Raw genomic sequence first — 25654 nt, forward strand, 5'->3', positions numbered from 1 at the left:
ACGGTGTTGATGTTCGACATACATCATGGTGGGGCCATACAGCTCGACCTCATGGGCCAATACAGCTCGACATACCCACCCCCCCTTGGGGCCTATGTGTGTGTGTAATGTCCCTGCATATGATTCTCAAATCCTCTATCGACACTTTACCTATCACAGATAAGATGTACAAGATCGTCCAATAGCCATCCACGTGGGCTGACCTGATCTGTGCATCACCTTGCCAGGCGTCCCGTAGAAGATTTCCCTACGACATTAAGGTTGTTTTGGACATCGGATTGCGTCATCGTACTGAGTAAACTCAGTTGAGCACATCATGAATGTATATAATTTATCCACACCGGCCATTTGTTTTTCAGGCTCATTTAAGGGGTCGAGACGAAAGTCTAAGAAAATCCAAAGATCAACTGGATCATACCATAGGAAACAGTGGGAATAATGATTTCCACCGTTGAAACCTTTCTAGGCCCTATAGTGATGTTTATGTGTACGCTTGTTCCAAACCCTTTGTGGCTCCCAAGAATTTTTCCACGGTGTAAGTTCAATTCACACTGTTTCCAGTGGTGTGGTCCATTTGATATTTAGATATTCTTCACTTTTCGGTACTAAGCCTTAAAATTATACGATAAAATGGATGGACAAAGGATACAATACATAAATCCCTCACGAGTTTACTCAGTAAGCTAAGCTTACCGAGCTACTCAGTAGGCAATCCGCTTCCGTTGTTCCGGCTCTTCCGTATCATCTCTCCTTGTAACACGACTTCGCTCCAATGATCTTCAGTACATCACATTTTCGTACGGTGCCCTACCTAATGAACGGGCCAGATTGATCACACGTTTGCTATTATACGGTGGGAAGATGCTCCGCATGGCGGCTGTGATGCGGGCCCCGCATTACATCAAAGCCCATCCGACGCCCGTCAACACGGTGCGCGGCTTAGCCGACCACGCACACACGTCACCAGCTCCTCCTTAAAAATCCAACGCCCTTTCCAGATCGGCAAATCCCCTCCAAACTCGCCTCGTTTCAAAACACAAACACCCACAATGAGAACGCCTACAGCGGAACTCCTCCACACCCCGACCTTAGACGCCGAGAGATCGAGTCTCCTACAGCGGATCTCCGAAGAAGGCGGTTTCGCCTACGTCAGCGTCGCAACCCTCGCCGCGAGCGGAGACTTCCGTGCGGCCGAGACAGCGCGCGAGATGGCGTGGGAGCAGCTGCACTCCGGGCCATGGCACTCGGTCCTGCCCGTGTGGAGGGACGCCTACTCAATGGCGTGTCTGCACGTGGCAGCATTCCACCACGGCGCCGGGGAGTTCCGTGAGGCACTGAGGGTCCTCGACATGGGTCTGATCATGGGAGGGATGCTCCTGCGCAAGGATTTGGATTCCGCCATCGAGAAAATTCTCCTTCGATCGACGGCTGAGAAGGATTTGGATGGGAGGGAGAGGTGTGACAGGGAGAGGATTTCGGGTGGCTCGGACCATTTGGATGAGGCCAAGGTGAGTTATGTGTCTGAAGTTTTTGCTTTTCTGGTAGAAGATTAAGCGAGTCGTCGGAGTCGACTAAGATGAGTGATTTATAGTAATATAGTAGTAAGATTGCTACTATATATATATATTTAAAAAACTTGCCAGCCAGTGGTCTGATTCTCGCTTCTTTTGTTCTATTTTGATTTCCTGTAATCGATTTCATAATGTTTGCTTGAAGTTGCAACATCTTCTCTGTTTCCAGAACTTCTCACTCGAGTGGATTTGTTAGTGTGATGGATTTTGAATCCTATCTCTTCTCAACGGCATTGTTTCATCCCTCACTATGTTGGAATAGATAACAAATTCCTCTTCTCGTCCCATTTCTTTTTAAATTTTTTCATGAACTTGCATATATTGCTCCTGGCCCACGCTCTAGTGCCAACCCATTGGGGGTTTGCTAAGCATTCATGAGCCTAAGGATATGCTTGGACGAACCATTGAATGTAGTTGCAATAATTGTTTGATAGAGAGGAAATTACCTACTACCAATCACCTCTCCTCATATTCAAATTTCAAAATGAGGAAGGACTAAGGAGCCCTCTGACAACAAGTAAAATGAAAAAAAAAAAAAGAGGATTAAAAACAGCAATGACAATATATATGCGAATTTTGAAGTTGATAAGGGAAGAAGATGATATTTAAAGAACTTCCATATATCCGCTCTGAGATAATTTTCTCCTAGGCATCGTTCTCATGAGAACCCATGAGAATTCGTCCCATGTGATGTTATGTGCAAGAGAGAAGAGGATGTGCACAACTTATTGTGCATTCATGGTGGTGAGATCATTATCATGCTCCCTAATTTATTCAGCATGGTGTGGCCTTTCAGTGAGAAACTGGGACATGTTTCAAAAGTTGAGGGTGGGCTGTTTGAGGAAAGGGGTAAGCTGCTGCTGTGGCTTCTTCCTTCTGTGTTATGCTAGGACTTAGGAAAGAGAGGAATCATCAAAACACAGAGGAAAATTGGAGTAGAGAATCAAAAGTTGCATCATCACGTGGGACTTGATTTTGTTGGCGTTCAAAGATGTGCCTACCTGGATCTGGTTTGAGATTGGCAAGCTGTGGCTGCGAGCAAAGCATTGAGGGATTATTTGGCAGTTTGATCTCATCCTACCCTTCAGTGGTGGAAGTTGACTTTCGATGGGCCTTTTGTGGCAATCCAGGCCCTTCTGGCAATGACGGTGTTCTAATAGATGACAGGGAGTCTATTTTGATGGCCTTCTTCGGTCCTATTCTTGCCAGAAAAGCACAGGAAGTTGAGATGTAGCCTTAGAGAAGCTCTAGTGTTTTTGACCTGCATTTTTTCTAGGAGAATGTCATTGTTGGAAGTGACTCGAGGAATGTGGTGGCATGGGGGAATTAGGAGGATTTATAGCCATGTGGGCTCAGTTTTGTTTCCTATGAGATCTGGCATATTGCCTTAAGGCAAAACATTTTGTTGCCCATGTTAACAGGAGGTAGATGATATCGCTGATGTTTTGGCCAAGAGGGTGTAAGGCGTCCTATTTTGTGAATTGCGAACTCTTGTGCAATGTTGCTCTTCTTTTACAATTTTTTTGTCGTCTTCTAAAAAGTGTAAGTTTTTATATGATTCTCACACTCATCAACTTGTAATGATATGTTTTATCATTTTTAAAATCATTGTAGCTCGATTTTGAAAAATAGGATGAAACACATAATTTAGCCAAACTCGATGAAATGTGATTTTTAAACATGCGAAAGAATCGATTAGAGAATGGAGTTATGACCAAGGTATAGTGCTTTGAGTATTGTGAAGTAACTAAGAAGAGAATAGCACTTCTTGTGCAACAACTATCACCACCCTTATCATTATCTAAGCCTTATCCAATTAATTGGGTTTGGCTACAAGAATCTTGTTCCACTATTGCGTTCTATTAGAAATGTCGTGTTAGGATTCATGAGAAAAGGATATGGCAAAAGTTTTATGTTGGTTGCATACCTGACACAACCCTTCTTTATTTGGGCTATATGGATTGCCAGTGAGAGTACAAAAACTCATACTGGTGGAGTTTCTCATGCAGCAACTATTATAGCTGAAAACGATTAAAGAAATTACAAATCCTGCTTGGAATGGATGTGATAGCTAGAAAGTGTGATGAATGGTGCCTATATATATAAAGGAAAAGGTAAATGTTGGTCTGAATTGTGTTAGGTGTGATGCTGGTCCCAATTGTGCCATGTTACTGATTGAGGAGGCTATGTATGTTAAGTGTATACAGGGAGGTTCTTACAAGTGCCCACAAGAGGGGCCTTTAGATGGAGCTTGTCCTCAATTCTTACTTGGCAAGAGCCTTTACACACCTCTCTAATATGGAGCCTATATGCACCTTTGCCCATGGAAGTCTGGTGCAACTTGGTTACTAGGGTTGTACAAGAGTCGAGCTAGCTCGAAAAGCTCGCTCGGCTCGGCTCAAGTTAGCTCGGATTGACTCGGCTTGAAGGACGACTTAGGGCGAGTCAAGCTCCATACAACCCAGCTCGATTTGAAAACGAGCCGAGTTCGAGCATAGTGCAGCTCGACTCGAATATTATATATATATATATTAACAAAATTAAAATTTTAAAACAAAATCCCACCTTACTTGTGTCCAGCCGTCCCTTTCCCCTTCCCTTTCCCTTTCCTATCTCTTTTCCTCCTTTCCCCTAACCCAACCCGCCACTGCTCGCACCCGCCCGACCAATCTCTCTCTCTCTCTCTCTCTCTCCCTCTCCCTCCCTCTCCTCCTCTTGATCTTCAATATGCCACCCGCTCGGCATCTGCTCGACTCGTCTCAACCTGGCTCAACATCTGCACTCGGCTACTCGTCCCAGCTTTGTCACTCTTTCTCTCAGCACCCACCACAAGGGTAGGTTACCTTCCTCTATCATGAATGATTTATATATATATATATATATCAATGAATGTTTGATTTTCTATTTAATTTGGGTTGGGTCCTGGGTTAGGTTGGGCGCTGGGTTGGGCCGGATTGGGTGCTGGCTCGAGTCGGGTGCAAGTTGGGCGCCGGGTGGGGTTGTGTTGGGCGCCGGGTTGGGAACGGACTTGACTTGAGGTAAGCTCGACTCGACTCGAAAGCTCTGGCAAACAAGCCATGCTCCAATGTTGAGCTTGAGGGCGAGCTCAAACTCGAACTCGAGTAGGGCACGGATGAGTCAAGCCGAGCATGGCCCACCTCGACTTGACTCGGCTCGGTGTACAACCCTATTGGTTACTGATTCAATGAGATCTCGATACCCAAATTGTAAAAAGAAAAAAGAAAAAAAGAATACTCACAAGAACAATAGAATAGAGAGGGGGAGAACTTTTTCCGAAAACGACCTTTTCTTACAAAGCTTAAAAGGAAAAAACCACACAGAAAAATATTCGAATTTACCAACTACACCACTACCCCAATTTATAAATCCTAAATGAATCCTTGATTGAAATCTTTACAACTACGAGAATCAATCACAATTTATTACAAGCCAATCTAATCTTTCTTCATATGGCAAAAGCCTTAGAAAAAACAAACATGGAAAGCAATCAAATCCCTAAATTCAGCCCATATCTTCAATCATATCCTTATCACATCTTTAAATCAGCCCCCAATATCTCCCAAAATAGTAAATTATAATCTCCAAGTTTGTAGATAATCAACTCAAAAATTCAACACATGTTGGGCCTACGGTGGGCTATGGGCCTACGTTATTGGTGGATCCTACAGTGGGCCTAGATGGGCCATGGACCTGCATTAGAGTCCATATGAACTCCTATATTAGTTACAATCCATGCTCTCCCATATTTAGCCGCACGCCTGCAAGTCTCTTCGCTTTCCTCTATAGTTATGAACTTGTATGTTTTCCACTTCTACTAGGCAGTTTGCTTTGTTGTGTATGCTCGTTTCTACGTTGGGTGTGTTTGTGTCCTTGAGCACATCCACACCTTCTCTACTAGAGCTTTATTTGCACATATTGGTGAAAATTTTTGTGCACCTCTTTACTTGCATTACAGTTGACATGCATTGGTTGCACTTCATCCAAGTTGGTGCTTAATAACACCTCACTATGCACGTGAAATTGCTCGCTACTTTGCTCACTCAAGCTACTCTATTTAGCTAGCTTGGGATCACCATGATTGCATACCTGTCCTGATGCTTGTGCTTATGTCTTAGTAAGAATGAGAATGACACCTCTTAAAAAAAGAAAAAGAAAATAAGAAAAATAAGAAAAGAGAAAAGAATGAGATTGACAAATTGAAGGCACAAGCCACTCCTTTTTTAGAGGTGAAGTGCATTTCCAATATTGCTCTTGGCCGAAAGTATTACTTCTCGCATTAAAGGAATATTACGAGGGGCAGTATTGTCAACGTCTTTTTACTACATCCTTCAAAAAAAGGAAAAAAAGAAAAGAAAAAGCAAAAATGAAAGTCTTTTAACCACACCTCTCACCATTGGTTCTTTTGGTGGCCCATCGTTTTCTCTTAATGGGCTCGATGTGTGTTCTTTCACCGAAAATGGGTAATTTTCATTCGTCAGGTGCCTCGATTAGCTCCAAGCGTTGTTTGCAATTCGCGGGAGGAGAGCAAGTGTTATGCATGAGGGTGTGTTTATACTTGCCTAGTACAACATTGCACTGCCGTAGGCGCTTACCCTCTCGTGGGAAGGCATGCTCATTTTTTTGGAAAGCCCACACATGGGTTGCCTACGCTGAGGTATCTATTGTTGAAATTTCATTGAGGCTGCTTGCACTGAGGTCTGACAGAGACTGCTTGCATTGAGGATGGTTATACTAGGTTGTGACGATCTCAACTCCAACTCATTATATTTGCTTTCCTTTCTTTTTAGTTGGGGGATAAGGTTATTGCTTGTGTGTACAAGGTACCTGACTTGGTTTTCACCTCTCTCGTGTATGTGGTGGTCTTGTTGTTGAGCTTGCATGCTCTTGCATCCTCCCATTTTCAACTTTGTTGCATGCAGTGTTCGAGTTGTCGGTATTGCTACCAGTTTCGCTGGCTAGAGATAAAGATATAATATCGTTATCGCCGATAATATCGCTGATAACCGGAAATGCAAGGAAAAGGGGGGAAACTTGGGGAAAATGATGGAATTTTTTAGTGAAACTTCAAGACATGGCTAAATACACATATTTACATATTTAGGAATAAAAAATTGCGAAAAGAATACATTACATAATAAGTTTTCATTTAATGGGACCTAAAAAGCATGCGATGCCATAAAAAATACTTTAATAGCAACAAAAATGATTTTATATATTACAAATGCAGCTGGCATACATTAATTAAGACACGTAAAAGTAAATGAACTCAAAGAAAAAAACAAATATATGATTGATCTAGAACTTGCGTGGCCCATTAATTGTCAATCACCACTTTTTCCTTTGGTATGGTCCACTTGATAATTGGATGTACTTATTTTTTGGATAATAAGCTAAAATGATTTGGTATCTACACCGTTAACTCATTTTGACAAATCATTGTATGGTATGGGCCAAAAAATGAAATGAATCCAAATCTTAGGTGGACCACACCACATGAAAAAGTGATCATTGAATGACAACCATTTAAAAAATTACGGGGGCTACATAAGTTTTGGAGCAAGCAAATATTTATGTTTTCCCTTCATCTAGGTCTATTAGACCTTATGAACAAATTGGATGGAAAATAAACATCATGATGGGCCCCAGGAAAGCTTCAACGGTGGATATCATTCTCACCACAACTTCCTGTGGTGTGGACCACTTGAGCCTCATATCTGGCTACATTTTGGGCTCATTCCCTAGAATAACATATCAAAATGGATGAATGGTGTAGATAAAACAAATATATCATGGTGGGCCTTACAGAGCCTTGACAGACCATCCATCTCTAGGCTCCTGATCTGCGCCAACGCAGATTTTCCCAGCAGCAGAGTTACCTGAGAACTTTCTGAGAACTCATCAAATGTGATGCGAGTCCAAAATCTGAACGGTCTAAGTGATGCAGCACTCCATGAAACTTCTATGGTTCAACTTTTGCTTTCATCTAAGACTTCAGTGGGCCATTATAAAAGAAAACAATTTTCTCCCTTGATTTGCATCATTCTTTGTTATGGCCCACCAGAGTTTTAGATCAGGGTAAAATTTGGTTCCTGGGAGTTTCATGGGATGCCACATTACATGAACAGTTCAGATCGGAGGCCCACTACACGTGTGAAAGGATACATACGTGCCTCATGTAGCCGTGCCTGATGAAAAAGGACGCGGATTAGCTATATGACAGGTTGAGTAGCGAGACTCGCTACTAAAGTGACGTCACCAAGTTATGTGGATCCTATCATGATGTATGTGTTGTATCCACACCGTCCATCCATTTGGAGAGAACATTTTAAGGCATGATCAAAAGAATTAGGCCGATCCAAAACTATAATGGACCCCACCACGGAAAACAGTGGCGTGAGTTACACCCACCATTGAAACCTTCTTAAGGTCCACCGTAATGTTTATTTGAGATCTAATTTGTTCATAAGTTAACACAAACATTAAATAAGTTAAAACACAAATATCAACTTCATTGAAAACTTTTATGGCCATTAGAAATTTTTAATGGTGAGCGTCACTCTCTCCACTTTTTTTGTGGTGGGGTCCACTAGAGATTTGGATCTGAATCATTCTTTGGCTCATGACCTAAAATGGTCTCTCAAAATGGATGGACGGTGTGGATACAAAACATACATCATGGTGGGACCCACAAAACTTGGTGACGTCACTTCAGTAGCGAGTTCGCTACTTAACCCGTCAGTAGCACATCCGCACCCGATAAAAAAGGGCTTCGAACCCATTTTTCATCCGAGAGACCCTGAAACCCTGGATTCTTCCCCAAATCTCCGGATTTCTCTGGATTTTTTTATTTTTTTCTCATTTTCTTCCTAAATCAATTCCGTTAACAATCTAATAGAAGAAAGAAGAAAAGGGAATCGAGATTTTCTTTACGGTAACCTACGAATGGCGAGCTTCGATTCAAATGGCCCACCAAATACAGCTTCCAATAAGGGTAATCTATTCTACAGGTGCGGAAATCCACCCTATTGAAAGTTTCCCTCTCTCTCTCTCTCTCTCTCCAATTTTTTCGGAATATTTCTTCCGACGTGTTTCGTATCGTTGGACTGCGATACCGACATTATCGGCCGATATTGCGAACACTGAGTGATAACTGGACTTTTCACAAAAAATCGATAAAATCGCCGAAAAATCGGCGATATTAGGAAGAGAAACGAAAAAAGGGAGTTTCGGTGTTGCAACTCTAGCGATACCGAAATTATCGGCGATAATTCGATAATATCGCCGATAATTTAAACATTGGTTGCATGTTCATCTCTAGAGGCTAACCAAGCCATGTCCTGTGTGGTTCTTGTGAGCTTGGGTGTGGATGCAGAAATCGCAAGGCCACATCATGAATAATAAGTTGTTTGCAAGATAGTAGTGTTCGTTGCATGAGTGCTTGTGTCATTTTCTTTCTTTCCCCTTTTCTTTCCTCTTGTAACTCAAGCTGCCAGTTCCTCCCTGAATATCTGACATCTAGCTTAGGTTGTGCAACATTGTGCTAGGTGATGCAGGTGCATCTCCACACTGGGATGGGGCGGTCCACGAGGTGGGGTCTGTGAGATGTAAAATGGCCATGGGGTGGGGCCCACTGTGGGACCTGTGAGATGCGGGGTAGCTCACGGGAAGGTATCGGTTGGTTTGCCTGGGAGGGCCTAGATAAAGGGATATTCCGGTGATTCCCCAACAAATCTGGAGCTTTTGGTGCGTTGGTCAGTACTCCCTGCATCACTAGGTTGGCAAAAAACACACCCTCATACATCAGTCTTTTTATCTTTTCATGATCCACCTTCACCCACATACTCTACCATTTTCCTCTACTTTTATTCTTCTCTTAGTTTCTAATCATTGGACAACACCGGAAACACACCAACATCATCTTGATCTTCAAATATGGTCTTTGCAATGCACCTCATAAGTCATACCACACTTCCCGCAACAAAAAAGTTTCTTCGTGGGCAATATCTCTCCATCCAAACAGCGAAGAGTGACTGTTAGATTCCTCAGGGAAGGTAATTCATATTTATATAAATATCTGCAGTATTTATCATATTATCTATCTTCTACTTTCTAAGTAGTATTTCTAAGTTTTTCTATCATTTTCAATTGAACTTGCGATATGACTACTATTCACTTCTAGTGTTTCACATATATTCAGGTTAATCTTTATAGGTCAATTCTCCACTATCTTATCAATTCTTTCTTGTGTTTGAAAAGTACACATTCAATTTGTTAGATTGCTCCCCACATACACGAGTTCGATTCCCCCTCCCGTGCTTTACTCGATGCACGTGGTTTGCGGGTGGTTTGAGTGCATTTGCGGGGATTAGTCTCACCTTAAAAAAAACGGGTGGGGACACCCCATTGTTATCAAAAACAATAAAAAGTTTTTTGGTTAGATTGCATGATTTGATGGTAGTTCGGTCAATTCTCCACATCTTTTCCATTCTTTCTAAAGTTATACTCTTCAATTTATTAGATTGCATGATTTGATCCCATGTCTCGGAACTGAGTTTCTACAGTGGCAGAACATAATTACAAGTTTATAAAGCTCATATACGGCAATCATATAAAAATTGAAGCCAAAATTATTTGCTAGATTCAGGTTAGGTTTTGTTTTGTAATTGTCATATCCTTATTCAGTAGTAGTGGTTTATTCAGTTTGCTCTTTAGTCGTTTCTTCTTAAGCAAATCTGAAAGGGGATGGATGGTGAGGGTTACGTGCATAGACAAAGGGAGGGGGTGGGATACAGCTATGTGGAGAGGGAGGCATGGATGTGGGTTATGCGCAGAGCGAGAGAGGGGGAGTTTGAGCTGGTAAAATCTAAGCCGTTGTGGAACTTTTTGCAGGTAAAATACAAATGATCATTGTGAACCAGCCAAACTTTAAAATGGACCTAATTATCCTCAACTTTGTTCTAAATTCCTTGGCATGTCCTGTAAAAAGCCAACTTCAAGATTCTATGGAGACTAATTTCAGGGGTAAAATTCTCTGCAGCTGCTCACGTAAGTGTTATATATATAGTAGATGTGATAACATAATGGCAATTTGGAGGCTGATCCCTAAGTATGAATCCCAAACAGGGCATTGCAATTTGATCATTTACACTCATTTAACTAAGACAAATGCTGAGCCTTTTGTGCCAGGAAGTATTTAAGATGTAATTCCTTATATGCATGTAGTATTGAGGCCAATCATTAGGTGTGGGGCACCAGTAACGTGCCCCGGCCCAAAAATGAATAAGGTCCACTCATTAGGTGGGCCACCCGTGTGTGTTGAATATAGATCACTTGTCATTTTCCCCCCTATTTTCTCATCCATGTTGTTCACTTAGTGACTGGACTGGCCTAATTTCTGGGTCAGGGCATGCTCAAGACAGCCCCCACCAAATGAACGTGACAGATCAGCAAAAGTGTGCCAACTGCCGTAGCCCTCTCTTTAGCTAATTATTGCAATTCAATGAGACACGGAATCTAAATGCCTATAACTTTCTGGCCCATGATTTTTGTTTTCCACTTGTCAATCCATTGGATAGTAGAAGTAACTAATTCCAACAGTAAGCGACATAAGGACTAAATTTTGGTTCATTCTACACACATTTTACCAGGAGAAAAAGCTAAGTAATAGATGTTTTTAAGGTTGGTGATCTCAGCTCAGATCCAGACCCGAAGGTTGAAGCACAGAGTGCCACCTTCCATTGAGTTGCGGTCCTTAAGGAAGGATTGAAATAGACATGATGTCTACATGGTAGAACTTCAAAAAACACAAACATCTATGATGTCACACTTCTTGCTGAATTTAAAGGAAGTTAACTTGGTTATTTCTTATTTGTTTGTCATTACATTCAATATTGGTGTGATCTTTACTGAGAAAAATGTTAATAAGATCTGGTAGCTTGTTGCCTGTTGATCCATATTGTCGAAAACCCTTGTAACGCATATGGCCTTTTATTTTCTAGGTGCTTCGAGTTCTGCCATACAGGTCACTATCTTGCAAGATAGTTGAGAGGAGGTCTTCTCCATCTTTGGAGAGTTTTTTGCGTGATTATTTTCTGTCTGGTTCTCCGGTGATAATTAGTGACTGCATGTCTCATTGGCCTGCACGGACAAAGTGGAAAGACACGGAGTATCTGAAAAGGGTAGCCGGCGATCGGACGGTTCCTGTTGAGGTGATTAATCTCTCCTGTTTGTGCAAGCCCATGTATGAATTCTTTATCACGTTTACAAGATAAATTTTGTCACTTTAATTAATAATGTTATTCATGGCGCTTTGCCCTTCAAATCTTTGTAGTTTCAAAGCATTGGGGAGTTGAGGGAAATTTTCTAAAGATACTATTGTGGTAAATCCTGCGGTGATGTGTCTGGGCGGACTGGGTGCCTAGAGCTGCTTCTCACCTATCCATTCAAGCTGGGCTATGCACTCTCTATGTCATTCTTCCTTGGTGGCATCTTATGAGTGAATAAGTGCGATATGAATTCGCAGTCAAATAATTCTTTGATTAGTCCAGTGTTCAAAACATCGGTATCGTGTTACGTAATGCATTCTTGGGATATGGATACGTATCGGTTATCGCATGGATATATCGGTTGTATCGTGCATGGGATATATCGGTTGTATCGTGTAATGTATCGTTGTTGTTAGAAACATGGGGAAACATTGGGAAATTAGTCGAATTTTTCTATGAAACTTCAATGATTGTTAAAAAAGACATCAATACACACTTAGAAATCAAAACATTACAAAAAACAAGTACACATAATAGGTTTTCTTTGTATGGGGTCCTAATCTATGCGTTGTCTAATTGAATTGATGCAAGTATATTCAATGTCTATTCATATAATTTATAAATATAAGAAGACGCGTGGAAACACAAGCAATACATTCAAAAGCAAAAGAAGAATCACTAGATTAGGTTACATACATGTCTAATTTTATGTTTGGACACAAAGATTGTAAACGATTTGTGAGAAATTAGGAAATTTTGATTTTTTTCAATTTTTCGCAACTCGGCCTATCTCCTCCAAATCTCAAAATTGAAGCTCCCAATCCATGATTTGTCATGCAAAACATGAAAAATCATGGATTTGTATCAATTTGACACTAATTTAACATGATTTACAGAAAATAGAAGGATCGAAATTCGAAATGCTCACTAGATCAAACATGTGGGGTATATCGCACTACTTGTGCGTATCGTATCACACAGGTGGGATACAAGATATATCGTGGGATATATCGGCCGATATCGTCGATATTTAAAACACCGGATCAATCATCATGGAGAAATGTCCTCCCTAAGATTCCTGAGTGATTCAAGCCAAAGTACGCATCAAGTATGTCTCCAATATATAACGGCAATAGCTTTGGACATTTTTACCCTTGCAATTAGTCTTTACAATATTGGTTAAGAGAGGGTAAATTTGTCATAAAAAAGTACCTAGTTGGCAAAGAATGGCTGAGATTTTACCGCACAAGGGACAATGTAGATTGAACCCATTTCCTTCACACCTTTTAATGTGTATAGCTCACATGACTTCTCCTTTCTTTGCATGTAGCCCACATGAAGAGGAGATCATGGGAAGGTCTGTGGGGTCCACATTTTGTATATGTAAAATCCACTCCGTCCATCAGATCAGAACCATTAGTTGAATTGCATAAAAGATAAAGCCTGATTAAAAACTCACAGGAGCCACACCAATGGGAACAACATAAAATTGCTCCCGAGTAAAATTGCTCCCAAAACCACTATGTTCACACAGTGTGGCTCACATGAGTTTTTTATTGGGCTCATTTTTGTATTTTCTTTTCATCCTGGTGAGTTAGACTTGATTAACTGGTTTGATGAAAGATACACCACATGGTGGTCCACACACAAGCCTGTTGTTGGCATCCCATTCCCACTGCTGCATGTGTTATGGCCTATTTGAGTTGTGGATCTAGATGATTTTTGACCTCATGACCTAACATCAAGTGTAGAACCTGATGGACATGGTGGATTTTACATTTAAAACATGGTAGGCTACACAGACGGTGTGTAAAACAGGTGTTGTAGAGGACTGCGGTTCCTCCGCCCCCCTCTCTCTCTCTCTCACTTTTCTGTTTATCTCTATCCACTCCATGTGGTTTGCACGTGCAATAGCCCCTAGTTTGATTATTGAAATCAATGCTTGTTTCAGACAAGAGAATACACTTTTTCGTGAGTGCAGCACAGTTTTCAGATCTTCGGTTCCGCCACATGCCATAAACACAGTAGAGCATGTGTGGACTTCAAACGATGTCGTACCTGCATAAACTTTCTTAAGCAGGTTGATAGAAAGATAAAATAATACATGTCCTCACCTCAACAGAATCATAGAAAACATGTTTGTTAAGAAATCTAACAGTTTTATTATGTCTCTTACAATTGGGTGTTGATTGCATAACAATGAATTCGCAAAGTGGGCTATTGCAACTAATCTACCGCACAGTTGAAAATGTAATATAGTTCCTTGATTTTTTATTTTTGTCATCAGGCCGAAAAGGTTCAAATATTTGCAAATTTCTCATATTATAAAACAGTGAGTCACATTTCCTTTGCATCTGATGTGCTTGCGCTTGCAGCAGTAAAACACCAGGTCATCATTTTCGGGCAGCAACCGTGCTTTGTATTCACGTTCAGGATTCTTATTTTTGTCTTCTATGGTTTTGCATTCATGATTTCTTCTTATTGGTGTCTATGGTTTTCCTTTATACCAAATTAGCTTCTTTACCAGTCAACGTTTTATAGAGAAATATCACTTCTCTGCTATAAATGTATTGTCGCATAAATATGTATATATAAGGGGCTGTTTGGATTTGGACAAAGTTGCATCGCGGTAAGTAGTCAGAGCAAAGGTACATGTCCGTGGTTTGTCAACCCCCCCTGTGCACGGGAAGTGAACTAATGCACTTTTGGACAAGTAATCATAGATATATGACCATTAGACCATAGGATTTGGGTGTCTTTGGTGGAGAGATGGAACTACCTATCAGTGGCAGTTTTCAGTTTCGGTGCACATGAGGATCACGCTCGTCCGTGCACATGCATGAGCATGTTCTGATGTACCATGTGTCTGACTGTCCAAGTTCAAGTGTCCTACGTGTGTGTTGATGCCTTCAAACACTAAAAAATGTGACATATATCAAATGTGCGCATGCACATGTGTAAATGTGCCACCAACTGTTCCCCATATGTGTCATAATCTATCCTATCCATGTTCCCGGAAGTTTAACAAACAAGGGACGGAAAAACTAGGCAGCAACAGCATGTCCATGACCAGCTAGCCTTGACAGCATGCCATTGATTGCCAGTTGTGACGTCCGTCGGTTACTGCTGAGTGTAGGGCCTGTTTGTTTTTCAAAGAAATGGGAAATACTTGGGAAATAGTAATTATTACAATTACACTGTGTTTGAAAACACATGAGAGTTTGTGCCTATGAAATTGGTTCAAAAAATGTAATTTTAATTTTTGAACTGCAAGGTAATGCGAATGATATATCCATTCCGTTAGTCTGTTTTATTACAATATTTTCGAGCATGAGACAAAAAATGAAGCAGATCCAAGACTCAAGTGGCCCACGCCAAAAGAAACAGTGGCCCTACAAAGATTTTAACGGCAATTATTCGATTCCCTTTTTTGTATGACGTGATCCAATTGAGTATTGGATATGCCTCAATTTTTTACTCATGCTATGAATTCAACTGGAATAATGAATTATAGGTGTAGATCAGGGAAATGCATCACAATAGGACCCACGGATATTTTGTAATATACTTGGTTTTCTTATCAAAAAGTAAGTAGACAAATCAGGTCAGTTGTAAATATAGGGGGAAGTAATTATTACTTTTTTTAAGCTGCATTTACCATTTCACCGAATCCAAAATGCCTTAAAGAACTCACTCGAAAATCTAAAAGTCAAAACCCAGTTAGGATGTCTTAGATGTACCTCTTTTTTTTTTTTTCCTGACATCAAAGCTTTGACGTCATTTAGTAAGTATTCTTATAAAAGAGAGACTGAAATATTCTTTGATGTTTGAACTGATTATTGGGACTGAAAACTGGTAAAGTTTATAATGTTTTGCAGGTTGGAAAGAACTATCTGTACCCTGAGTGGAAGCAAGAGCTGATCGCATTTTCTCAGTTTCTTGAGAGGATCCAGTCCACTGACTGCTGCTCTGCTGCCCCGACATATCTTGCTCAGCATCCGCTGTTTGATCAGGTCCCTTTATCCCCTTTGATTCTTCTGGAATCACTTGCTGCTATACTTGTTAAAATCATCAATATTTCAGGAATTGAATTGTATTTTCGCGGGCAGATACAAGAGCTGCGCAAGGATATTTTTGTTCCCGACTACTGTTGTGCTGGTGGTGGGGAGCTCCAGTCTCTTAATGCCTGGTTTGGTCCAGCTGGCACCATTACACCATTGCATCATGATCCTCACCATAATCTGTTTGCTCAGGTATTTTACAACTCAGTATAATGTGCCGAGATGATTCCTAACCCTAACCCTTTGTTTCACTTAATGCACATATGAATTCTTATAAATGAAGGTAATGGGGCCTTTTAATTTGGTAGAAGATGACAACCTATGGGTTCTGGTGTATATTTGTGTTAAGACAGTGGTATAGATTTTTTATATGAAGTTTCTCTCTAAACAAATCCTTCCCTTCTCTTGTGCATTCAAAGTTGCCAGAGTAACATTTAAGCTGTTGTGGCTCGAGACATGCCAGCATCTGTTGCTCCTTTAAACCATCTGCCAGCGGAAAGTCTGGATTAGCAGAAGCTAGTGCTTGGCTCTAGAATTCCATCTGCTGGAATGGAAGGAGTTTGCACCCTGAAGTCCTTCTATTTTAGACTCTCAGAGGAAAAAGGGAAAGAAAACACAGTGGTCCGACAAAGCTGCTAGTATGCCAAAATCCTACAATTTACGATATGCGATTTTGGTTGAATCTTAAGTAAAATGATTTGAATCCCAACTTTGAATCCCTTTTTATATGAATCTTATGATTCTATGATTTGAATCCTATGATTTACGATTCAAATCCTGATTTATGATTCAAATTATACTTGTTCTCTTCTATTTAAGCTTGGCTTGGCTTTCATTTTATGTTTTTAAATTGGTGGGGGCTTTAAGAATTGTTTAAAAAAAGGTAAATTATTTTATTTATTCCTTATAAGAGATTAAATTGTATATATTCTCTTCAACATTAAATCATGTGGCTTTTTTTTGCGTCATCTTACTTCTTAACTGGTCGAAACATCGAGTTGATTTATGACTTACCTGTAATGTTTTTATGGATGGTTACAATCATTTTGACTTATATGTATCATGGAATGCTGTTTAGAAATCAAAATATTTTTTTTTGTCGGTCTACAGTATCAAAGGCCGCTTTTCCCTGTGATTTTACATTCAAAAAAGGTAACAGGAACATAAATTATTAAAGGATCCTTGTATGTTTTTTCAAGGGAAATTCCTTGAAAGACAAAAATAATGGAATAAGAATCCTTTAACACTATCATGACATGGTGTTACTTGGTGCACATGATGGCAAAAATAAGATTGATAAGGTTATTATTATTATTATTATTTAATCTGATTTATTTATATTTTAAATATTTTTTTAAAAAAACGTAAAAAATCTTACGATTTACGATACAATTTGCGATTCGATAGGATTCAACCCCTACTACGATTTGCGATACAATAACGATTTTGACAACTTTGCTAATAATTGAAAAAGGGAAGAAATGGTTTCCACTCAAGAAGAAGACCTTTTGAGACCCTATGATCAAGTAGTGAGAATGCCATTGAAGATTTTATTGCCCTTTTTTCATGAACTTACAACAAGCAACAAGAATTGTGTTGGTAACCGGGGTTACTTGTAATAAAAAAGAAAAGAAAGAAAGAAAGAATATCACTTTGAGCAAGTATTCCTTTCACGTGTCCATTTTAAGTCGCCATGCAGCCTAAATAGACTTTTCTTGATACTTTAAATCCATCAACAAAAAGAGATTAATCACTAAGCATTTAAGTATCTGACCAAATTGGTTGGCATTATCAGCATCGCAGAGTCATTATTGCTCTCCATTAGATGCTTGATGACTTGCAGGCAAAATAACTAGTATATTCGCTATCCTTCATGCACCCCTCTTTAGGTGCACAGCTCATATGCTCCATACTAATTTGGTTTTTATGTGCGCGTTTGTTTGATTAATAGACATTTGCATAAATTTGAATCTATCAGCATCATCATAATTGATAATAGATGGTATTTAAAAAATGATGGCCGTAATGGCCCTTAAGGGTAATGGAAGGACCCGTTACTAGGGCTGTCAACGGGCCGGGCCTGGTGTAGGTCTCGGCCCGGATTTTGAACCATCTCTGATGCGGGACATGAAAATTAACTATGATATGCAAGATCTCAGGCCTTAGATCAAACTAATTCAGAAACATTCACATAAAATTTCCACATCCTACATAAAAGTTCAAACATTCAAGCAAGGGGAATCTGTGTGGGTCCAGGCCTACACATGTTAGGGCTGGATCAATAGAAATCATAAGCCAAACGATACTCAAAGGGAGGTAAAACTCATCCACACATGCACAGTAATCAGTCCTTAATCCAAGAGATTCACCAGTTTCAATTCAGAGAATTCTAGGATTAGAAAAGGGGTAAACAAATTGAAAATAATGCAATCTAGGGTTAGGGTTATGGAAAATAGGTATGAGAGAGATAAAATAGGTGGAAATTCTGAACCTGGCGACATTCCATGCGCGCGGACAGCGGGCCAGGCCTGATGCACGTGCGCAGGGGCCTGGTCGCACGTGCGAGGGGGCCCCGAATGCGAAAAACGCCTCATTGTCTCTAGTCGGCCAGGGAAGGGCTTCAAAACGCTCGAGTTTCTTGTCGATCGGATGCGCGGTCTGTGCGTGGTGCTCTGCCTAAGTTTCAGCCCTCTTGTAGGGCCATATTTTGGAAATTGGCTGTAGGGAGAAGAATTGCTGCAAAAAGTTGACGGATTCGAAGCGAGGATGGTTGTAGAAGGTGAGAAGAATGGGTGATAGGACATAGGGGTGGATCGGGATAGATGTAGCTTCGCACCACGGTAGTTAGCCCTTCGATAAAGGGAGGGCTTCGCACCCAATTGGATTTCCACAACTCAAGAACTCAGAGGAGTAGAAAAACACATGAATTTTTATTAATCTTCAATGAGAAAAAGAACTACAAGGGGTGCCTATTTATAAGAAAACCCTATACCTAAAAACTCGCGCCATGTGCGCAACCTATTACTTGGCGATGAAATAATAAAAAATAATAACTAATCAAACTAATCTAAATCGTCCATGATAGTCTAAATAACAATAATAAGCAAAACCTAAAATATGAGATTAATTAGACTAGTGGGCTACGATCATGAGAACCCATGATAGGCTTTACTTGACTATCGGGCCCACTTCAATGAACCAAAACTCAGTCTTCTAACTAGGAGGCCCTCCTTGGACGTCATCATCGAGCTGGATTGACGGTGGGACCCTCATTCTCCTTGCGTACGTGCATAGGGGGCGGCGTGCGTGTGGGTGTGTGCATGATGTCTCCATCAACTTTCCCCGACTGCGAAGATTTCGCCACTGACGAAACAAAGCTCTTGAACCACTCTAGGATGTCAGGATCAAGTCTCTGAAGCTCCTTAGTCAGCCACATGCTGTCTGACGCTGGACGTGACTTCCATTTAACCAGGTACTTCTGAAACCTGCCGTTCGATGTTGATACTATCTGATGGTCCAAAATATCCTCTATTTTCTCTTTGGGTGTGGAAATGTTAGGTATGAGAGGTAGAGGCTGGGAAGAAAGGTCGGGAAGAGGCCATGGATCAAGGGACAAATACGAGGAATCACGATGGGTGGCAAAAGGGCTGGACAAAGTATCAGCGGTCCCCTGAAAAGTAACTAAATCCTTCACATTGAATATAAAACTAATTCCCATGGAAGGTGAAAGATCTACCTTATACGCATTGAGACCGTTTCGTTTTATAATTTTCAAGGGTCCAGCGCTACGTGCGTGTAATTTACGAATGACTCCCTGAGGATACCGCTCGGGCCTAATACGGACCATCACAGTCCCCAATATTGAATTCCTTAAAACGTTTATGCTGGGCTATAGAAAATTTGTAATGTTCATTACTAGTAATGATTTTTCGCCTGATATCTTGATGCAATGAATGAATGTGATGCACAAAGGACTCTGCAGACTCTGATGACCTATGAGACAGTGACATAGGGAGAAGATCAATATGCTTCTTAGGCTTATAACCAGTAACGACTTCAAAAGGACTTAGACCTGTGGACCTATTGACAGAACTATTAATGCAAACTCGGTTATAGGTAGTACGGTGTCCCATGTCTTGGTGTGCTCCCCTACTAAACATCTGAGCAAACTCCCTAGGCTCTTATTGACCACCTTAGTCTGACCATTGGTCTGAGGGTGGTAGGCAGACGAAAATTGGAGCGTAGTATTCATTATGTGCCATAGTGTCTTCCAAAAGTAACTCATGAATCGCACGTCACGGTCAGATACTATGGTTTTTGGTAACCCATGCAGTTTGATGACCTCACTAAAGAACAACTTGGCAACATGAGATGCGTCTGAGGTCTTAAAATAAGGAATGAAGTGGGCCATTTTAGAAAAACGGTCCACGAAAACAAATATGGAATCGTGTTTCCGAATAGTCTTGGGGAGTCCAAGCACGAAATCCATACTGATGTCCTGCCAAGGGATGAATGGAACTGGCAAAGATGTGTATAATCTTCTATTTTGTTTATTTTGCTTTGCCAGTTGACAAGTACAACACTGCCCTATAATTCTGGTCACGTCTCGCTTGAGGCTCGACCAATGAAACCTATCTTCCATTAGGGCAATGGTCTTGTCTCGACCGCAATGACCCGCGACCCCTCCTGAATGTAACTCCTATATAAGAAAATCGTCGAGGGAGGTGCGTGGTATGCACAAGCGGTCACTCCTAAACAAATACCCGTCTAAAATCAAGTACTCACTGCTAGCTCCTGATAGACTCTCTAACAACGACGCGTATATAACTCCAAAATTTGGACACTCAGAATAATCTTCTTTGATGTGCTTAAGGCCCGTGACTTCGACACTCATTGAATTGAGTAACACGACTCGACGACTCAACGCGTCGGCAGGCTTATTCTCCACACTGGCCTTGTGCTTAAGCACAAAAGTGTACTATTGAAGAAATTGAACCCACTTGGCGTGCCTAGGGTTTAATTTCTTTTGAGAGTTCAGATATCTTAACGCCTTGTGATCTGAGAATAAGACGAATTCTTGCGACAATAGGTAATAATGCCAATGGCGCGGTGATTGCACTACCGCATAGAACTCATTGTTACAGGTGGAATATTTTTGCTTCGCCTTATTCAGTTTCTCACTAAAAAAGGTGACAGGGTGCCCTTCCTGATGAAGTATTCCTCTTATGCCGATTCCTGACGTGTCACATGCGACTTCAAAAGCTTTTGAAAAATCCGGAAGTTACATGACTGGAGCTTCGGTCATCTTGACCTTTATCTCCTTGAAGGCCTTTGAGGTTGCCTTTGTCCATTGAAACTCTTCTGTTTTTATGCAATCCGTGATGAGAGCAATAATGGAACTGAAATCTCGAATGAACTGTCTATAGAAGGTGGCTAAGCCATGAAAGCTGCGCACCTCATAAATATTGCGGGGTTCAGGCAAATTGACGATGGCCTTGACCTTCTTGGGATCCGCTGATACACCCTCCCTCAGCTGACATAATAAAGCCTAAGAAGATAACACTACTAGATAAAAACGTACACTTCTTTGAGTTGGCGTACAATTTCTCAGTTCTAAGGATCCCACAAACTTGCCTCAAATGGTTGAGGTATTGTTCCTTGGTCATGCTATAAATTAAGATATTATCGAACTATACGACCAGAAACTTCCCCATGAAGAGCCTCAACACTTGGGTCATCAGACGCATGAAGGTGCTTGGGGTGTTAGTTAACCCAAAAGGCATAACTAGCCACTCATATAGCCCATCCTTTGTCTTGAAGGCCGTCTTTCACTCATCACCAGGACATACACGGATTTGGTGATAACCACTTTTGAGGTCAATATTTGAGAAGATAGTAGCATTGGCCATCATATCCAACATGTCATCAATACATGGTATGGGAAACCGATACTTGACTATGATTTTGTTGATGACCCTACTATCAGCATACATCCTCCATGTGCCATCCTTCTTAGGTGTAAGAAGGGTGGGCACGGCACACGGACTCATACTCTCTCGAATGAAACCCTTCTCTAGGAGTTCATCAATTTGCCTCTTCAACTCAGCATGCTCCTTTGGTTCATTCTGTAATGCGAGAGGTTTGGTAGAGTCGCCCTAGGGATTAAATCAATGGCATGTTGTATATCCCTCATAGGGGAAAGCTTATTCGGTAGACAATCAGGAAAGACATCACGAACTTATGCATTACCTGAATGGCTTCAGTGGGTAACTCTACACTAGCCTCTGTTAGACTCTCCCTAGCCACAAGGGCGTATACCATCGAGTCCGCTTCCATTTCTTGTTCAAAGTCTTTAGCGTTTAGAATATGGAGAGGTTTGAACTTGGACTTTGACTCCTTCAATTCTTTTGAGCCGCTCATACCACTCTGTGTGGTGGACTCCTTTCCAGTCATGTTCTTGGGTGGCAGTGGGTTTAGCTTGACCTTCTTGCCCTCGAACCAGAATGTACACACATTTGAATGACCAAATATGGTAACATCCCTGTCATAGAGCCATGGTCTACCCAGAATGATATGGCCAACATCCATAGGAACAACATCACACCAAAGTGTCTTTATAAGATCCAAACTAAATAGGAACAAAACAACGGTGCGAAACTGGAATGAAAGTTTAATCAACCCAGGACACTCTATAGGGTTGAGGATGAGCTTCACGCTTCAAGCCCAAACGGCTCACAGTGCTAGTCGATGCCATGTTGGTACAACTACCACTATCTACGATCATCTTACAACTCTTTTCTCTACATTTTGCATTAGTATAGAAGATCGTGTTGCGGCGCCAGTCATCAGTGTTCTTAGCTTGAGCTAAGGCGCAACACATAATTGCGAGGGCCGCAGACTCTTGCGCTCCCTCTTCCTCATCACTAGGGGTTTCTACTGGCTCATATTTTTTTTCTTTATCGTCACTCTCTGGGGGCACTACTTCTACTTGCCCATCAATAAGGAATACTTTGGTGCCCTTTCTCGTGCCGCATTGGTGGGCAAAGTGACTAAACCCTTGACACCTAAAACACTTAGTTGCCCCACTTCCACGCGAGCTAGACCCGGCAATTTCTTTACCCTTATCATCCTTGGGTCTAGGCTGAAAATTGTTGGAAGGTTTGTTTTGGTACCGTGTTAGGTTTAGCCCTAGAGGGGTTGGCCTTAGCACTAGAATCGCGAAAGTCAAACCGCCCTCCCACAGATGCTTTGAGGTATTGCTCGACATCTAACACTACTTGATACAACTGTTCAATAGTGTCTATGTCTTTGGCGAGCAATTTTCTCCTAATGTCAGGACGGAGGCCCGTTTTAAAATGAGCAAGGGTAAGTACGAGGTCCTCATCAACCTTGTAGCGGGTCAAGTACTCTTCGAACTTCTCAATATAGTCAGCAACACTCATGGAACCCTGTCGAAGAGACTGCCACTCCTCAATCAACCGTAAGCGATAAGAGAAAGGGAGGTACTTCTCCTTAAGTGTTTTTTTCATTTCTCTCAAACGGACTATTGAGAGTTTCCTCGATCTTTCTTTCTTTCGTTCTACCGTCACCCAAAACCTCTTTGCTCGACCCACAAACTTCATCTTGGTGAATCGGACTCGACGAGCATCCAACATGTCATACCACTTAAAATAGTGGTCCATATCCACCAACCAATCTAAAAAGGCTTTAAGGTCCAAGTGACCATCAAACGTAGGTGCATCTACTCTAACTCCCTTGAGGAGTTGCGCATCTAGGTCATATTGATCATGATGTCCCTCACGGGGTGGGGGCACGGGTGCATTCCCATGACCAATTTCTTGGTCACCTCCATTCCTTGGTCTAACCTCCAGACCACCTGCTTGAGATTGAGCATCTTCCCCAATGGTGGGGTTTGCCCCGAGGGAAGTCTCTAGTTGGGTAACGTGCATATTAAATTGCTCAAGGCGTTGATCCATACGTTGTTCCAAGCGCTTACCCAAAGACTCAACCTGCTGGGTTAACTTGTTCATTGATTCTTGTAGTTGCTCTATGTTTAGTGTAGGGTGCAAGCCAAAACCATGACCCATACGTGTGGCCATATTACTGCTAACTCCACCTAAGGACCTTCTACTACGACTATATGCAACTAATTGAGACTAAATGATCCTATGAGACTCCATATGAGGGAAACTACACAATGCTACCAAAATCCAATAATATAGTTGTCAAAATAAGGGGATAATAGAAAGTTACAACAATGTGAATTACTAACTTCCTGATAATAGAAATTTCAGCAATTAATATCAGGAACTACGGACTTCTAAACAGCTATATATGATGAAACTGGATGCATGATGGACTCAAACAAACTAACCCTAAACATGTAATGCATTCCCCTATAAGAACCCTAGGCTCTGATACCAAATTTGATGCAGGACATGAAAATTAACTATGATATACAAGGTCTTAGCCCTTACATCAAACTAATTCAGAAACATCCACATAAAATTTCCACATCCCACACAAAAGTTCAAACATTCAAGTAAGAGGAATTTGTGTAGGTCCAGGCCTACACATGTTAGGGCTGGATCAATAGAAATTATAAGCCAAACGATACTCAAAGGGAGGTAAAATTCATCCACACATGCACAATAATCAGTCATTAATCCAAGAGATTCACCAGTTTCAATTCAGAGAACCCTAGGATTAGAAAAGGGGCAAACAAATTGAAAATAATGCAATTTAGGGTTAGAGTTATGGAAAATAGGTATGAGAGAGATAAAATAGGTGGAAATTCTGAACCGGGCGACATTCCACCCCTCGCGGACAACGGGCCAGGCCTGATGCACGTGTGCAGGGGCCTGATCGCATGTGCGAGGGAGCCCCGAATGCGGAAAATGCCTCATTGGCTCTGGTCGGCCAGGGGAGGGCTTCAAAACGCCCGAGTTTCGTGTTGATCGGATGCGCGGTCTGTGCATGGTGCTCCGTCGAAGTCTCAGCCTTCCTGCAGGGCCAAATTTTGGAAATTGGCTGTAGGGAGAAGAACTGTTGCAAAAAGCTGACGGATTCGAAGCGAGAATGGTTGTAGAAGGTGAGAAGAATGAGTGATAGGAGATAGGGGCGGATCGGGATAGATGTAGCTTCACACTACGGTAGTTAGCCCTTCGATGAAGGGAGGGCTTCGCACCCAATTGGATTTCCACAACTCAAGAACTCAAAGGAGTAGAAAAACGCAGAAATTTTTATTAATCTTCAATGAGAAAAAGAACTACAAGGGGTGCCTATTTATAAGAAAACCCTATACCCCAAAACTCGCGCCATGTGCGCAACCTATTACTTGGCGATGAAGTAATAAAAAATAATAACTAATCAAAATAATTTAAACCGTCCATGATATTCTAAATAACAATAATAAACAAAATCTAAAATATGAGATTAATTAGATTAGTGGGCCACGGTCATGAGAACCCATGATGGGCTTTACTTGACTATCGGGCCCACTCCAACGAACCAAAACTCAATCTTCTAACTAGGAGGCCCTCCCTGGACGTCATCATCGAGCCAGATTGTCGGTGGGGCCCTCCTCCTCCTTGCGTACTTGTGTAGGGGGGGCGGCGTGCATGTGTGTGCGCGCGTGATGTCCCCATCAATGTCCGGCCAGGCCTATTCAAAATTCTGATTTTCAGGCCTAAGCCCGGCCCATTGACACCTCTACCTGTTACGCAATACAGAGTTA

At 41.4% G+C, this 25654-nt stretch overlaps 1 protein-coding gene and 1 long non-coding RNA gene across 3 annotated transcripts in view; one reads left to right on the plus strand and one right to left on the minus strand.

Moving 5' to 3' along the window:
• The first annotated feature begins 937 nt into the window (after positions 1 to 937).
• The window catches only part of LOC131220392 (lysine-specific demethylase JMJ30), a 30230-nt gene continuing 5513 nt past the window's right edge, over positions 938 to 25654 (plus strand). Inside the window, exons 1-4 of one of the 2 annotated variants that reach the window (XR_009158558.1) lie at positions 938 to 1508; positions 11591 to 11800; positions 15736 to 15870; positions 15941 to 16110. Coding sequence is in view for 1 of the 2 variants with exons in the window: in XM_058215325.1 (XP_058071308.1) it covers positions 1050 to 1508; positions 11591 to 11800; positions 15736 to 15870; positions 15967 to 16110 (948 nt within the window). In the remaining variant the exon portion in view is untranslated. The remainder of the gene's footprint in view (positions 1509 to 11590; positions 11801 to 15735; positions 15871 to 15940; positions 16111 to 25654) is intronic. The other variant, XM_058215325.1, reaches the window with a different exon arrangement.
• On the minus strand, positions 6335 to 9110 carry LOC131220404 (uncharacterized). Its single transcript, XR_009158565.1, has 2 exons — positions 8888 to 9110; positions 6335 to 6496 (listed from the first exon to the last, which is right to left on the minus strand). It is a non-coding gene; the product is annotated as an uncharacterized LOC131220404 (long non-coding RNA).

This window comes from Magnolia sinica, chromosome 1 (genome assembly GCF_029962835.1).
Source record: "Magnolia sinica isolate HGM2019 chromosome 1, MsV1, whole genome shotgun sequence".
In the NCBI taxonomy this organism is placed as follows: Eukaryota; Viridiplantae; Streptophyta; class Magnoliopsida; order Magnoliales; family Magnoliaceae; genus Magnolia; species Magnolia sinica.